A 16,116-nucleotide genomic window follows, 5' to 3' on the forward strand; every position below is an offset into this window, starting at 1 on the left:
GTCTTCCTGGGTCTCAGGCCTGCCAGCTTTTGTGCTAGAGCTACAACGGTGGCTCTTTGGACTCTACAGCTTGCTGATGTACCCTGCAGATCTGGGATCTACCAGTCCCCATGACTGTGTGAGCCAGAAATAGGCAAACCGTCCGTGCGTGCATGCATGCATGCGTGTGTGTGCGCGCATACATCCTCCTATTGGTTCTGTTTCTCTGAATACAGAGAACAATCAATCAAAACTCAAGAGAATCAGGGGCCTCCTAACTCAAGAGAATCAGGGGCCTCCTAGTCAGACTTCTTCAGACAAGTTGAATTTAGCAGAATACTGATGCTTCTAATCACCTCGAGGTTAGATAATGCCCCTTCTGAACAATTTGCAGTTCAATTACTAGTAAGAACACACACACAAAACAATAATGAAATCCAGAGAGAGAATGAATAAATTACTAACCCCAAAGAAAATAAAAGGCAAGAAAGCAATTGCAGCTTACTACACATCTCAGCTGTGACTGGCATTAAGATGACTATTCTATATAGTACTCAGGTGTATTGTGAATGTATTTTTTTCACAAAACCAAGCAATTCTCTGACAATTCTACTCAATTCTGACATCTTCTGAGAGATAGTGTCAGGTTTTACAGGTTAAAGGGCTCAGTCATATCCCAAGACTGCCCACCCCATTCCCACCCCACCCCCTACTTTAGGCACCAAGTGCAAGTCCAGATTGTTACCTGTGTTTCTGAGCAGCAATCCCTAGATCAGAAGGTTCCCACAACCCCTTCCTCAGTTTGACTTGCTAGAGTGGCTCATAGAACTCAACTTACTAGATTACTAGGTTGTTATAAAAGGACAGAACTCAGGACCAGCCAGATGGGAGAGCTGCAGAGGGCAAGGCATGGGGAAAGGGCACAGGGCCTCCATGCCTGCCACAAACATGACACTCAACCTGAATATCCATACGTTCGCCAACCCAGAAGCTCTCTGAACCCTATCATTTGGGGTTTTTATGTTGGCTTCAGGATACACATGAAATCCCTGGATATTTGTGATTAACTCTATCTCCACTCCCTCTCCCCTTCCAACCCACTAATCACATGGTTGGTTCCCCAGGCAACCAACCCCTATCCTTAGGTTAGGTGGGTACTTTCCACAAGTCACCTCATTGACATAAACAAAAGTCACTTTTATGGCTCTCATCACTTAGAAAATTCCAAGGGTTTTAGAAGCTCCCTGTCAGAAAATACATGAAGACTAAACATATATTTCTTATTATAAATCAAAACATAACAATCATCACTGCTGTAACTAAAGTTATAATTAATTCATATTAAAAGAATGGTGAATGAAAAATGAGCATGAATATGATGAGAGTTGACAAGGGTTGAAAGAAGAGAAGAAACTGAATTCTTATCTTCTGTGATGTTAAATTAATATTTAATGCCTAGCATGGAAAAAAACAAAAAGTAGCATTACCAAGAGATCACCTGAAGACCTGGAGCAAGTAAAAAATATAATTAGCTAGATAAGGTAGAAGTGGCTGCCTCAAGGGACAGAGATATTATGTACAAGTCTACTTTATTTTTTCAAAAAACCTTGTAAATAATTTGGATCTTTATGTGTAAATGTAACTTTAATAAAAATGAAAACTTTAAAAAGAGAATAAGAAAAACTTTTAAAACATCTTAAATATCTATCAGTAAGAGAACAGATTACATTTATATAACAGACTACTCTAATGCACTATGATCTAAATGTATCAATACAAATGGGTTAAAACTAAAATATGATAGTATATATGTATGTATATATACATACACATGCATATATTGTTTATATGCATAGAATGAAGGGGTGATAAAGAGGGAGTAAAAACAAAAATCACCCACTGAATTTGGACACATCAAATTCATGACCATGATCGGATAGGACAGAGGAAACAAAAAAAAACTTCAATTGAGCAACAATTTCTTATTTCTACTTTTAACAAAAACTAAATCAAAACAATCAATTATAAGTAAAGTATCTTACTTGAGCCAAAGATGACTTGACACTGAGCATCATAATATTGGCACATGCCATTGTAACAATAGGCTTTGTTATTCTGGCAAGGGTGTCCATTCTGAATAAAAACGTCTGGCTGACAGAACTGAGAAGAACCATTGCAATATTCTGGAACATCACATTCATTGTTTTTTCCTCGACACAAAGTACCTCCAGGAAGAAACTAGGGTAATAAGATTCAAATGAAATAGGAATATCAGGACAAGTCTCACAAATCAATCAAATTAGAAACCACAGTATAAAAGTTCTAACAACAAAAGATTAACCCAACAGAACAATGAACAGAGGCCAAAAATAGGCAATTCATAAAAGTCATTAAATACAAAAAATGAAAAAACATAACCTCACTGATAACCAAAAGACATGCAAATTAAACAAATATATAAAAGCATATTAAACTAACCTATCACACTAGACAGGATGATAACACTTGCTAGCAACTAATGTTAACATGAGGAAATAAGCATATGATTTACACTGGTGGGTACAGAATGGCACATCTGTGGAAAGTAGGTAAAATGTGTGTCAAAAATTATTAATATGCACACTCTGCCCCAACAATTCTAGTTATAATCAAAAACTGGAAGCAATCTAAATGCCCATCGTTAATTGACTAAGTAAAGAAGTTACAGTATAGCCATACAAAGAAGTAGTAACTATACAACCATGTAGAACTACATGAATGGGAGAAGGTCCATTGTATCTTATTAAAAATACAAATAGGAAAAATATGCGTATCTGCATTTACCCACTTACCCCCTTCCACACACACACACACACACACACACTCTCGCAATCACATTTATGAAGGAAAAGGTAACTAAATTAATAATATATTATCAACAAAGGCTACCTGAAGAGGGTTAAAATGATGACTTTGGTATTGCTGAATTTTTAATAAAAAACAAAGATTATTCTTAAAATCAGAAAAAAATGTTTCTACTTATGAAAAATAATCTCATTAGACTATTTGTCATAAAAGAATGTGATACAAAACTCCAAACAAGTGATATAAAATTTCTCATGTAATCATATAATAAAAACAGTGCTCTCTTAGAGATCAGAGAAAACAAATTCTGATATACATATTTTTTCTTTTTCTATTTTTTCCAAAATATGGAGGAATTTCTTACCCGACAGTCTTTGCAGCAGTCACCATATGCACAGTCAGCAGATGATTTAAGCTTACAAGTGCTTCCTTCACAACAAGGGTCCAGTTCACATTCCTGTGAAGAGAAAATGACTGTCAATAAAGAAATGAGGTATTGTCATCAATATTCACTAATAAAATTATTATCCTAGACCTCAAATCTACTTCTTTCTAAACTGGCTATAGTAGTTAATCTCTGGAAACAGTCACTATCCTTCTGGATTTGTCAGTGACTCTCTAGCTACAACTAGATAGGTCTCAACATATATCAAAGGAGTGAAATCATAGAGAGTATGTCTTCATCTCCTGGTACTACCAGAACAAGATACCATAGATGATAGCTTAAGCAAAAGAAATTCATGATGTCACAGCTCTGGATGCTAGAAATCCAGGATCAAAGTACCAGACAACTCAGTTTCTGGTGTGGACTCCTTTCCTGGCTTGCAGACGGCTGCCTTCTTGCTGTGTTCTTAAAGGCCTTTCTTCAGTGTGTGTGTGTTCAGAGAGATAAAGCAAGATAGCGTTCTGGAATCTCATCTTTATAAGGACACCAGTCCTATCAGATCAGGGCCCACCCATAAACCCTCATTTAACTTTAATAACTTCCCTAGAGTCCCCAACAGACAATACATTCACACTGGGGATTGAGATTTCAACATATGAATGCGTGGGTAAGATATTCAGCCCATAATAGTATATTTAATGATCACAGGAAATTAAGTGTCCATGAATGCATTTCTCTTCAGGCTCAGGAACTGACTTTTCTGTTGAGTGGGTCTTCACCCTATGTGGATATTTTTTCATCTTTCTTGGCTTCTCCCACCCCGCTTTGGGCCACCATGCTCCCCACGCCCACAATCTCCCACCCACAGACACACAACTCTCCTATGTTCCAACTAATAATGTCTTCAGGTCTGAATTGGTTGGGAAAGGAAGGAAATGCAAGAAAGGGAGAGAAGAAGATAGGGGAAAGAAGAAGAAGAGGAAAGGAAGGAAAAATTGTTTTCTTATTTCTTTTTAAATTAAGATGTCACCTTTGGGGGAAACTGGGTAAAAAAAGAAATACATGGAACTCTTTGTACCATGTTTGCAACTTCCTGTCAGTTTATAATTACTTTGTAATAAAAACTAAAAAATAAATGAACTATAATCTATACCTTGCACCATACAAAAATATTAAGTCATATGGATCACAGACCTAAATGTCAAAGTTAAAACTACAGTGCTTCTAGGAGAAAACATTTGGAACCTTGGATTAGGCAAAGGTTTCTTAAATACAATACCCAGAAAAGCAGAAATTGATTAAATGGGCTTCTACTCTCCAAAGATACTGTTGAGGTAATTAAAAGACAAGCTATAGACTGGGAGAATATATTTGCAAACCATGTATCTGACAAAAGACTTGTATCCAGAATATAAGCACTGTCCAAATTCAATTATAAGAAAACAATCCAATTTTTTAAATGGGAAAGAGTTGAACTGACACGTCATCAAGAAAGACATGAGATGACAAATAAGCACACAAAAAATGCTCAGTCACTAGTCATTAGGGATCTGCAAAGTAAAACCTCAGTGGGGCACCACTGTACATGGAACAGCACAGCTGACATTGAAAAGACTGACCAGATGAAGGTGTGGCAAGGATGGGAAAGACCCAGAACTCACATACACAGAGAGTGGGAATGTAAAATGGTACAGCTGCTTTGGAAAACTGTTTGAAAGTTCCATATGACATAGTCGTTTCACTGAAGGTATTTGCCGAAGAGAAATGAAAACATGAGTTCGTATAAAGACTTGTAGGTGAATGTTCGAACAGCTTTATATGGAATAGCAAAAAACTGGAAACAGCCCAAATATACATCGAGACGATTAACAAACTGGTGTATCCATACTACTCAATGAAAAACAGCAATAAAAATGAATGAACTGCTGACACTGTAGCAACGTGATTGCATCTCAAAATAATTATGCTTAGTAAATGAAGCTAGACAAAAGAGTTACTCCACTTACGTGAAATTCTAGGAAATGCACAATGATGTGTAATGACAGAAAACAGATCAATGATTTTCTGAGGAGAATGCGGGAACAAAAAGGGTGGGAAGAAGGGATTACTAAGGGTCACAAAGAACTTTCTGGGATGATGACATGTTCATTCTCTTGATAGTGCTGATAGTTTCACATATGCATGTAATGTGTCAAAGTGTATCAACTTGTGTGCTTTAAACATGTTCAGTTTAATATTGACCAAGTCTTCAATTGCCCATTTCTTACCCTTTCCTTTGTCTTGACCAAATTTTAATAAGGCTTCTTTTTTCGCTTAGGTCCCTGACCTCTGCTTGTCCCATGGGGGGTGGGGGGAAATGTGGAAAGTGTCCCCCTTATCAGCTTCTCCTGGAAATCAGCTGACCACAGCAGGACACTTCCCTCTCATTCCTCACTGGTTATTTTCCCTTGCTTTGCAGCACCCCTTAAAAGATTCTTCTTATCTTTGTCTGCCCCTACCTTTAACCTATTAAGGAAAAACATTTTCTCTTTGATTCTGAGACACTTCCAGATTTCTGAGATCAGAGTGGTCTCCCTATTACAATAGTTTTTTTTCTGAATAAAGCCTTTCTTTACCTAAGTCCTAATTTAATTTCTTGACATTGTATTCAATTATACTTCAATAAAGCAGGGTTTTTTTTTTTTCAAAAATACTTTAAAACAGACAGATGACTTCATAAAATAAGAAGAAACAGACTGTGTATACAGGAATTTTGGTTATGATAAAAGTACCATTTTAAATGGTTTTACAACAACTAATAGTGAATAGAAGTTAATTTTCTAGCTCAGTCTACATGATCCCCTCAATTAAAGAACTAATATAAAAAAATTTAATGAAAAAATGCCATTAGAAATCACAGAGAGGCTATGATGATAATCTTGAAACAGGTATACTACAAGTCTGGTCAAAATACAAAATTCAAAAAGTCTTAAGAAAAAGAATTGATAAATTTGCCTTCATTTAAATTTTCTATTTCAATATAATAAAAATTCATCAGATGAAAAGTTAAATAACAAGAGTAAACCCTAATATAAGCTACAGACTTTGGGTGAAAATGATGTGTCAATGTAGAGCCATCAATTGTAGCAAATGTACCACTGGGCTGCAGGGTATGGACAATGGGGGAAGCTGTGCATGTGTGGGAACAGGCAGTACATAGGAACTCTGGGTACTTTCCATTCAGATTTGCTTTGACCCTAAAACTGCTCTAAGAGATAAAGTTGATTAGTTTTTTTAAAGCTAAATGGTAAGCTACAGAGAGGAAATATTAGAACATATTCAATAAAGGACTTTGCAAATAATACATAAGTTGGTAAAAATAGAGTTAAAAGAATTAACAGTTGGGCATCATCCCGCAAAGTGAAAGGCTGCTAGCTCAATTCTGGGTCAGGGCACATGCCTGGGTTGTGGGGCCAGGTCCCCTGCTGGGTTGTGTGTGAAAGGCAACAGATCGATGTTTCTCTCCCTCTCTTTCTCCCTCCCTTCCCCTCTAAGAATAAATAAAACCCTTTAAAAATAGCTTTATCTTCTCTAAAAAAAAAAAAAAAAAAGAATTAACAATCTAACATAAAAACTGATGAAGGATAGAAAACAATAATTCATGGAAGAAAATCATGCATGTGGTCTATAAGCATATCATAAGTGATAAAGACTAAATGAAACTTTAAGCAAACATAATCAGTCAGGAAGGTATACAGGAGGAGCTAGGGCTTTGCAAGTTCTCAGACATAATTCTGAGAACCCTACAGGAATAACTCCATGCTTGTAATAAAGCTCTACAGTTCTAACTTCCTCTTCTCTCCTATAAATATTCCTTCACCTTGGCATACAGGCCAGAGTGTGCATGTCGCTACATGTCTGCATGCACTAGGTTACAACCCTTTCTTTTTCCCAAATAAATACTTTTGGTGATGAAACACCTATTTGATATTATTATTCAGTCCACAAAAGATATAAAATAAAACAATATTTTCTTACTTTTATCCACCGAAATTATCCTGTGCTGGCAAGACTATGGTGCGCACTGAACGCCATGATATACTGTTGGTAGAAGTGCAAATTGACACAGGCTTTTTCTATAAAATTTGGTAAGTCTCTAATAAAATTTAAAATGCAATACTTTTTAATTTAATTCTACCTTTATGTAATCATCTTAGAGAAATACGTGTTTATATTAGGCACGTACAAGGATGTACTTTTTGCAACAGAAAAATACTAATTACAGTTAATAAGTGTCCATTAATAACAGTGTAGGTAAATAAATCATAGTACATCCTTATATTAAAATACTAATTAGCAGATTAAAAGATTGTCTACATAATATAATAACATGAAAAGTCTCCAAGATAAATTAATAGAAAACAACTCTGCACATAATATATTAAGCCTGATTTCATTTATGTAAAAAAAAATCCTAAAACAAACACAACTGTTTGTAAGTGCACATATTGTATATACGAATATAAAAGTATAAAATAAAGTCTGAAAAAAACACACTGCTTATAAGAGTGATTACCGCTGAAGAAGTAAGTTAGAAAATTTATGGGGGAAATAAAACGATGAAAGGAGAATTTTGCTTGTTCTTGCTATTTGAAACTTTTATCCCAGAAAAAAGAAAGCTTTGATATTTGATAGGAAGCAGCTATATTCTTTTTAAAGAGTAATTTTGTAGTGTGAAAGCTCAAGAAGCAAATAGAGACTATTTCAATAAGTTTTGTAGTAAGCTAAATGGTCAGGAGAAAGCAAAACGAGATATTTAAGGATAAAGAGTTGAGAATGCCTGGGAAGGAGAACGGTTTGGCTACCCTAACCGCAGAATATTAATTTAGAGAGTAAACATAACTTATGAGGCCCTATTTTCCTCATTTGAAAATGAAAATATAAAAAATACCAACTCGTTTGGGTTACCGTAAGGATAATAGCAAATAAAACACTGAGCAGAAGTCCCTGACATGTGGCAACAGTGCGACAAAGGCCCAACACAATTTCATCATAAAATACACACTGTCCTTCCAGAACGTGAAGTCTTCTGGCAAAGCCAGGTGGGGTCAGGAAGGGAAGAAGAATTGTGGAAAAGACTGAGAACGTAGTAAAGCTTACACATAAATGGACAAATTTCTTTAAAATTAAATGCTAGGTCTAGGAGGAAAGAGCCTGGGTAGGCCATTTTGAGAGGAGAAAGGCTAAGATCTAGAACAATAATAATGAAGGTGAGCATGGGCTTATGGCAATAAGTGTGGATAACAGGTATGATAAAGCCACAGATCAGCAGGTAAACTAGAGGTTAATAAAGGGAGAATGCTTGTTTCAGTACCAAGAACTTTGTCAATGAAGGACCCTGGAGAATGTGCCAGCTCCCATTTATTATTAAAATGAGTTCAACTGAATAAATATTTCTGCAATGGCAGTGCCAGAATGAGAAAGCTTACAAGCACAGAGCCAAGTGCAAAACTGATTCATTCTTTAATGTAAATAAATGACCCAATAACCATAACAGAAATGGTAGAAGGTAGCAAAAAATACAAGAATAAACATGGCATTTTCCTTGACATCAAAACAGATGACTCCATTAGTTATGTTTTGGCAACAAAGAGATGACCAATCCCAGGAAGATATCCCTGCAAACAAAATGCCAAACCTCTTTTTGCCACTAAATTTTACTTTTGCTCCTATGTCAGAGTTGCCCAAAGCAAGCTGGTTTTTTGTTTGTTTGTTTGTTTGTTTGTTTTTTGCAAACCCTGAGGTCATTTCATAAGCAAAAATCAAAAATTAAACTGACCTTTGGAGTACCACAGTCACACTCTTCCCCGGCGTCCACCAACTTATTACCACAGAAAGGCGCGCTATAGGCTTCATCGGGCTTTGGAATGTTAAGAAGGCAGTTTCCTCCTTTATTTAAAGTTAACTTTTCAAAGTCCTCTGCGCTGCAGCTGCTAAAGTTCCTGGAACCTCTATAATAAACATCAAGAAAAAGAGCTTATGTTACAGCAATTACTCATTTTGAAAATTCTTAGTCATGCCTTCAGCCAAAAAGAAATGAATATTTATTTTTTATTTAATCTTTATTATATTAAAAAACGAACAGTTCCAAAAAGCAGAAAATAAGCTCACCAAAATAGAAAAATGAGAATTAATATCTATTTCTAATAAATATAGAACATTATTTCAGTTACTACACAATAATTACTATTTGGATTGCAATATATTAAACCTCCATGAAAATATCTTCCAAACAATCACTTCTACTGAAATATAAAATCATAAATCTCATCATCAGATGAGACGTTAAAAGTTATCTAGTCCTATTCAGAATTAAGTTTTAATTATATTCCGTAGTAAAAGGTCTTTAAATATTTGAAGCTAGCTACATGTTTTCCCAATCTTTTTTTCACTCCACAGAATGACCTTCACATGTTCCCCTCACTATCACTTACTAGGATGCACTATAGCCATCAAGAAGCAGAATGCACAGTGCAGAATTTCAGCTTGAGTTTCCTGAGAACAATGGTTAATACTTTGAAAGCTAAATGGGCATCTAGAAACTGTCCAACTTGAGCTGTCTATGTGAGATTTTAAACAAACACAATTTTGATGTGTTCTACATGTTGAGGGTTTTTTAATTATTATTTTACTTAATAACTATCAAATATTTTCAAATAATCCCACTGGCTGTTTTTACTTTTGAAGACTAAGGGGAAACATACCCATATATACAACAAGAATCTTTGAGAAATCCAAGTCACATTGAAATTTTATCAGGGGAGAGCCGACTGGTGTGGCTTGGTTGGGTGTCATTCTGCAAAGGGAAGGGTAGCTGGTTCCCAGTCAGGACACATGCCTGGGTTTTAGGTTCAGTTTCCTGTCGGGGTGTGTACCAGAGGCAACCAAGTCATGTTTCTCTCTCATATCGATGTTTCTCTCCCTCTCTTTTCTCTCCCTCTCTCTCTCCCTCCCTTTCACTATCTCTAGAAAGAAAGAAATAAAAATTTTAAAGAATTTTTATCAGGAGAATTTGGTGCTCTGAAAAAGTCTCTTTTTCATCAGTTTGAACAGTGATGCCAAAAGTAGCCATGAGAATAAAAACTTGCATAATAGTTTTTGAGGAAGCATTCCTAACTTTGAGTCTTTGTACATCCCAGGACTCTAAGAAACAGATCCTTTCTGTGAAACTTTGTTCCCTGGGCATACAGTTACACTCTTCCTCGCTAACTGGCCCAGATTCTCCAGGGAGGGAACAGTCCTGGGTCTAGGTTCTTGGGAATGGAAAACAGTCTGCCTAGAACATTTTGGTACTGTTAGCTACTTTGGACAAAATTGTCTTTGAATATGGGGTTGTTGAAGGATTTTAACAGATTGCCTGGCAGAGGAGAAACATGTACAATCATCTATTACAAAAGAATGAGCAAAGACAGTATTCTGACTCACACAGAAAGAAAAGGCATGGTACTAGGTTTTTGACAATAACAAGGACACTTGTCTTCCATATTCTTTTTCTTGATACTCTCTGTTTAGAAATATTGTGAGGAGTCCTTTTGTACAATATCATTCATTCGACAAATATTTGTTAAACATCTCTTATGTACAAGGCACTCTTCTCTTTTAAGGGGCAAAACAGTAAACAAAGCTGACAAAAATTCCCAACCCTATGAAGGTGACATTCTAGTGAGTGAGACTATAAACTTAATAAGTAAATTTGGTAGTACATTAGAGGGTAAGTGCCATTGGGGGAAAAGGCAAAGAGGTGAAGGAGATGACCTCTATAGGGGAGAAGCAATTGTAATTTTCTTCTATTTACTGATTTGAGAGAGAGAGAAAGAGATCAACTGTTGTTCTGGTTATTTATGCATTCATTGGCTGATTCTTGGATGTTCCCTGACCAGAGATTAAACCTGCAACCTTGGCATAGGGGACAACACTGTAACCAACTGAGCTACCCAGCCACGGTATAGCTGCACTTTGTAAAAGAGCAGTCAGGGCAGGCATTTCTAACTTTATGACAATTGAATCCAAACTGGCTATCTGAGGTGGAGAAACATTACAGGGAGAAAGAATAACAAGTACAAAAAAACCTTGAGAGTGAAGCCCACCTGGCATGCTCAAGGAAAAATTAAGAGGCCAGGAGGGTTGGAGTGGAATGAGTCAGTGAAGGAAAGAGTAATGTGAGATATCATCAGCAAAGATGGGCAGAGGCCATTGTATGAAATTGACTTTTTACTAATGGGGAAAGAAGGAGATCAGGGAGAGGGCGAAGGGAGAGAATGACACAATGGGAAGTGTGGAGCAGGAGCCACTTGATCTGAATAGGATCAACACGGTTACTATGTTAACCATGCAGGAAGCTCTTGCAGAAATCCACTTAAAAGACAATGACAGACCAGCATGACAGCAGTGGAGCCAGTAATAATTGTTTGCATTATTTATGTTTTAAAGGAATAGCCATTAAGAAGAAGAATGTGACAAAACAGAAAAGTCAGGGATGACTCTGAGATTTTTGTGCTAGAAGGAAGAAGTTATCAATAACTGACATGGGAAGACTGTGGGTAGAGCAGGCCTTTGGAGGAACAAGCAAGACTTTGAGTCTAATAGACATCAAGTGGAAATGTCAGAGTAATAATTATTTGATAAACAAAGAAGACTTCAATTAAACAGAGGTTTGTAATTGTTTTTCATCTCCTACTGTTGACCTGTATGTCGTTAGTATAGTACCTGCAACATAGTACATACTCAAAAAAGTTTTCTATAAGAAGATATTAATCAGCCAATAACCACAGGAATTTTGAAGATATATGTGTATTCCTACAGTTTAGTACCTAATTTTAATCTATACAAGTCTACCACCTCTAAACTAAAATAAGAGTATAGTAAGACTTCCAGGTACAAAATAAATATAAAAGCCAATTTTTATTTTATATAAATAATTAGAAAATGAATTTTTAAAAGAAATATTTATAATAGCATTTTAAAATATACAATATAGGGATAACACTAGCAAAAGAAATTATATCTCTATAGGGAAAATAAATATTTTTTAATATGAGGAATTAAAGCAGATCATGGAATTGAATACTCCATACTAAAAACATGTTCATTCTTCACCAAACTAATCTAGAGATTTAGTACAATACAAATCAATCCCCCAACAGGACTTCTTTGTGGAATTTGATAAGCTAATTCTAAAATTACATAGAAAGCCACAAATAGCCATAACACTCATTTTTTCCAATTTTATTTTTTTCTTTTTATTGAATTTATTGGGGTGACATTGTTTAATAAGAGTACAAAAGTTTCAAGTATACATGTCTATGATACATGATCTGCATATTGCACTGTGCACCCACCACCCAAGTCAAATCATCTTTCATCACCTTATATTTGACCTTCTTTACCCTTCACTAATCCCTACCCCTCTTCCCTCTGGTAACCACCATACTGTTTAAACAAGTAGGTCAAAGTAGGAGAGCTTGCTTTATACAACCAATTATAAAGCTGTGGGATTCAGGAAAGTGCACTTTTGATGCAAATATAGACAAACAAATGAAATAGAAGAGCCCAGAAACAGAAGCATATATTTATGGACACTTGATTCTTGACCAAACTAACAATTAAAAGAGACAATGAAAAGAAAGGTTTTTTAATAAGTGGTTCCAGTTCAACCAAGTATTAATATTGGATAAAACTTCAACTCTGCCTTATACAATGCACAAATGGTAATTTGAGATGAATTATGGACCTCAATATTTAAGTCAAAAATAGATGAAAAGCTGGAAGGAGAATAATGTAAGAGTATCTCTGTGACAGTAAGGTTAGGGAACAATTTATTAAGTGAGACACAGAAAGCAATAGTCATAAAGGAATAGACCAATAAATTAACAGCATTTCACTAAAAGTCACCAAAAAAATTATAAAACCACTCTACAAATCAATAAAGATAGACAACCCAATTTAAGGAAAAAAAACTGGGGAGAAACTGAACAGTATCTTCACACACACATTAAAAAAAATCCAATGACTCATAAATATAAATAGATGGTCTAATATAATCTCATTAGTAGCCAGGGAAATACAAAGTAAAAGCACAATCAAATACCACTATATACTCAACTTATTATTGAAGTATATTGGATAATATCAATCATTGGTGAGGTAGATAGCGGGCACTCACTGTACCTCACAACACATCTTTCCCCCGAACTTTGATTTCAGCAGAGTTATGGTGAACAGTCCCCCACAACTCCTACCTCTAAGCTTTTCTCCTCAGGTGAAACTCAAAAGTACAGGGGAGTTAAAATCCTGGGGGCAACCATCAAACCAAAGAAAGATGGAAGCAGCAAAAATGAAAATGTACTGCAGCTACCTACATCAGAACCGACAAACATCACAAACACAATGTTGTAAAAAACCACACCAGCAGGAAGCATACTGTACACAGTAGAGCCCCCTTATACATGGGAGACACATTTCAAGACTCTGAGCAGATGTCTGAAATTGTGAATAGTCTTAAACCCCATACATACTAAATTTTCCTATATGTACATACCTATGATAAAGTTTAATTTATAAATTAGGTACAGTAAGAGATTAACAACAATAATTAATAATAAAAGAGGACAATTATAGCAATATGCTGTAAGAAAAGCTTTGTGAATGTGGTCTCTCTCTCACAATACCTTCTTGTACTGCACTCACTCATCTTCTTGTGATGATGTGAGATGATACATTGTCTACATGACAGAGGAAGTGAGGTGGATACACTGGACAAAAGGATGAGTCACATTCCAGGCAGGATGCAGCAGGCCAGTCATCGTGTTACTCAGAGCAGTGCAAATTTAAAACTCATGAATTGTTTATTTCTAGAATTTTCTATTTAATATTCTCAGACCGTGGTTGACTGTGGGTGACTGAAACCGCAGAAAGCGAAACTGCAGATAAGAGGGACTACCGTAATTCTACTTAGTAACACTACTTAATCTATTCTATAATTAGAGCTCAAAATAGACAAAAACTAAAGTAGTTAGGATACATATTTAGGTGGCAAAATTGTAAAGAAAAGCAAGGGAACTGTTACCATAAAAATCAGGGTAATAGTTACCTTTATTTCTGAGAACTGGCAGTTGACTGGCCTTGGGTGGTTACAGTGTTCACTTTATAAATATGTGTTCAGCTATACATTTGCTTAGCTAGATTTTCTGTGTGTTTTCTTTCTCACAATAAAAATGTTTTAATGTATAACAAGTTGTATCAGAATAAGAAGACCCAGCAAGAGTTATCCTTGGTACTTCCCTTCCTACAGCTAGGCTCAGTGGAATCTAGTTAACCCGAAGGCTACTTGATCAGGACTGAGAAACCCTTTAGGAAAAAAAAAAAAAAAAAGATGCATTTGCTCATCCTGATGGGGGCTGATAGAGTCATAGCCTCTATGGGAAGTAATCATCAGTAAGAAAATAGAATCAAAGATAAAGGCCACAGAGCAAGAGGCAAACTTGGGATGCAGAGCAGGCTTTCTCTGATTTAAAACAAACAAACAAACAAAATAAAAACACACATGATGATACAACAGAAAACACCACCATTAATAAATCTAAGAAATTTATTGTCCCCTGGTCGAGCCAGTACGTCCATTTCATCTAGGAACAGGCCAGCACCATCTATCTAATGAGGCCACCATATCTTAAATTGTCCATCCAACACTATCCATATCATGCCTATTCTGGCCACTGCCCAGAATGCTTTTCTCTTCAAAGTGGAAGTCAGTGCAATGTCCTCTGGAATAATATACGTTTCCTTTAAGAGAAGCAGGTTCCCCTTCATTCAGTAATGAAGGTCTCACTTATGCTCTTTTTTGGAAGGTGGAAAACCTTTTATGCTCCCAAACTCGGTATTCCTAGATCTAGAAATCAATGTGCCTTCATCAGAAGTCTTTCTGGACCAAACCATTACAAGTATTGCCTCAGACCACAGTCTCAAAGAAACTCTGTGTTTGCTATAGACCCAACTCCTAAAAGCCAGCCCTTCTAAGCAGTGAAGTCCAGAGATTTAATTCCTTGCACAATCTCACCCAGCCCCACCTGTCTCTTCAACTATACCTTTTGATTTAAGACCATGCTTGAGCCATGCCTCATTTTAACCCTGTAAGCCCAAGAGATTTCTGTTCATATACAAAAGAACAATGAACAAAGGCCAAAGCTCAAGTGGTGAACATCTGCAAGCAATGAATACTTACAGGTATCCAATACTTATATTTATCCACAAGCTATCTCTGCCCCAGAAGTAGATTACAAACAGGACATTCTTTTTGCCCTCATTAATTTCAACTTACTATACTAACATATAAAATTACTATTACAAAATCAATAAAATATGTAGAAATTCACATACTGACTTGCTACACAATCGCAGAACCTTCCCCAAAAGGCAAAGGCAACAATCAACGAATAACTATATCTATACTAAATCCTTAATCCCCTCCCTGGCTGGTTTGGCTCAGTGGATTGAGCGTCGGCCTGCGAGCTAAGTGTCACTGGTTCGATCTTCCAGTCAGGGCACATCAGAGAAGGAAAACTCTGACTCCAAAAAACCTCCGCTGCCTTGCGGCATACCTCTTCAGGGGAAAGGCTAAGGGAGTAAACCCCGACAGAAAATCCGGAGCCAGAGTCCCTAAGGCGGTTTGACGTTGTAGTCAACACCGGCAACTCCTGCGGCGCACCTGAAGCCAAGCTGTATCGACTCCGTCTTTCCCTTGGATCCTTCAGCTGGGAAGAGAGGGGGGGTCTGCTGCATGGGCAACAGCAGACCCTCCATATCACCCTGCCCAGGCTCTGTAGCTTCAGCTTCACTGGAGAGGACACCCCAGCGTCATCGCAAGATGTCGA

The 16,116-nt window shown here is 36.5% G+C and overlaps 1 protein-coding gene across 1 annotated transcript in view; it reads right to left on the reverse strand.

Moving 5' to 3' along the window:
- The window catches only part of ADAM9 (ADAM metallopeptidase domain 9), a 101,798-nt gene that overhangs the window by 37,080 nt on the left and 48,602 nt on the right, over positions 1-16,116 (reverse strand). The window contains exons 12-14 of the mRNA XM_090258463.1: positions 9,027-9,198; positions 3,188-3,280; positions 2,022-2,217 (exon numbers count right to left, since the gene is read on the reverse strand). Of these exons, the coding sequence (XP_090114589.1) occupies positions 2,022-2,217; positions 3,188-3,280; positions 9,027-9,198 (461 nt within the window). The remainder of the gene's footprint in view (positions 1-2,021; positions 2,218-3,187; positions 3,281-9,026; positions 9,199-16,116) is intronic.

The sequence above is a fragment of the Furipterus horrens genome, unplaced genomic scaffold (assembly GCF_987537825.1).
Source record: "Furipterus horrens unplaced genomic scaffold, mFurHor1.1.pri manual_scaffold_12, whole genome shotgun sequence".
Lineage (NCBI taxonomy): Eukaryota > Metazoa > Chordata > Mammalia > Chiroptera > Furipteridae > Furipterus > Furipterus horrens.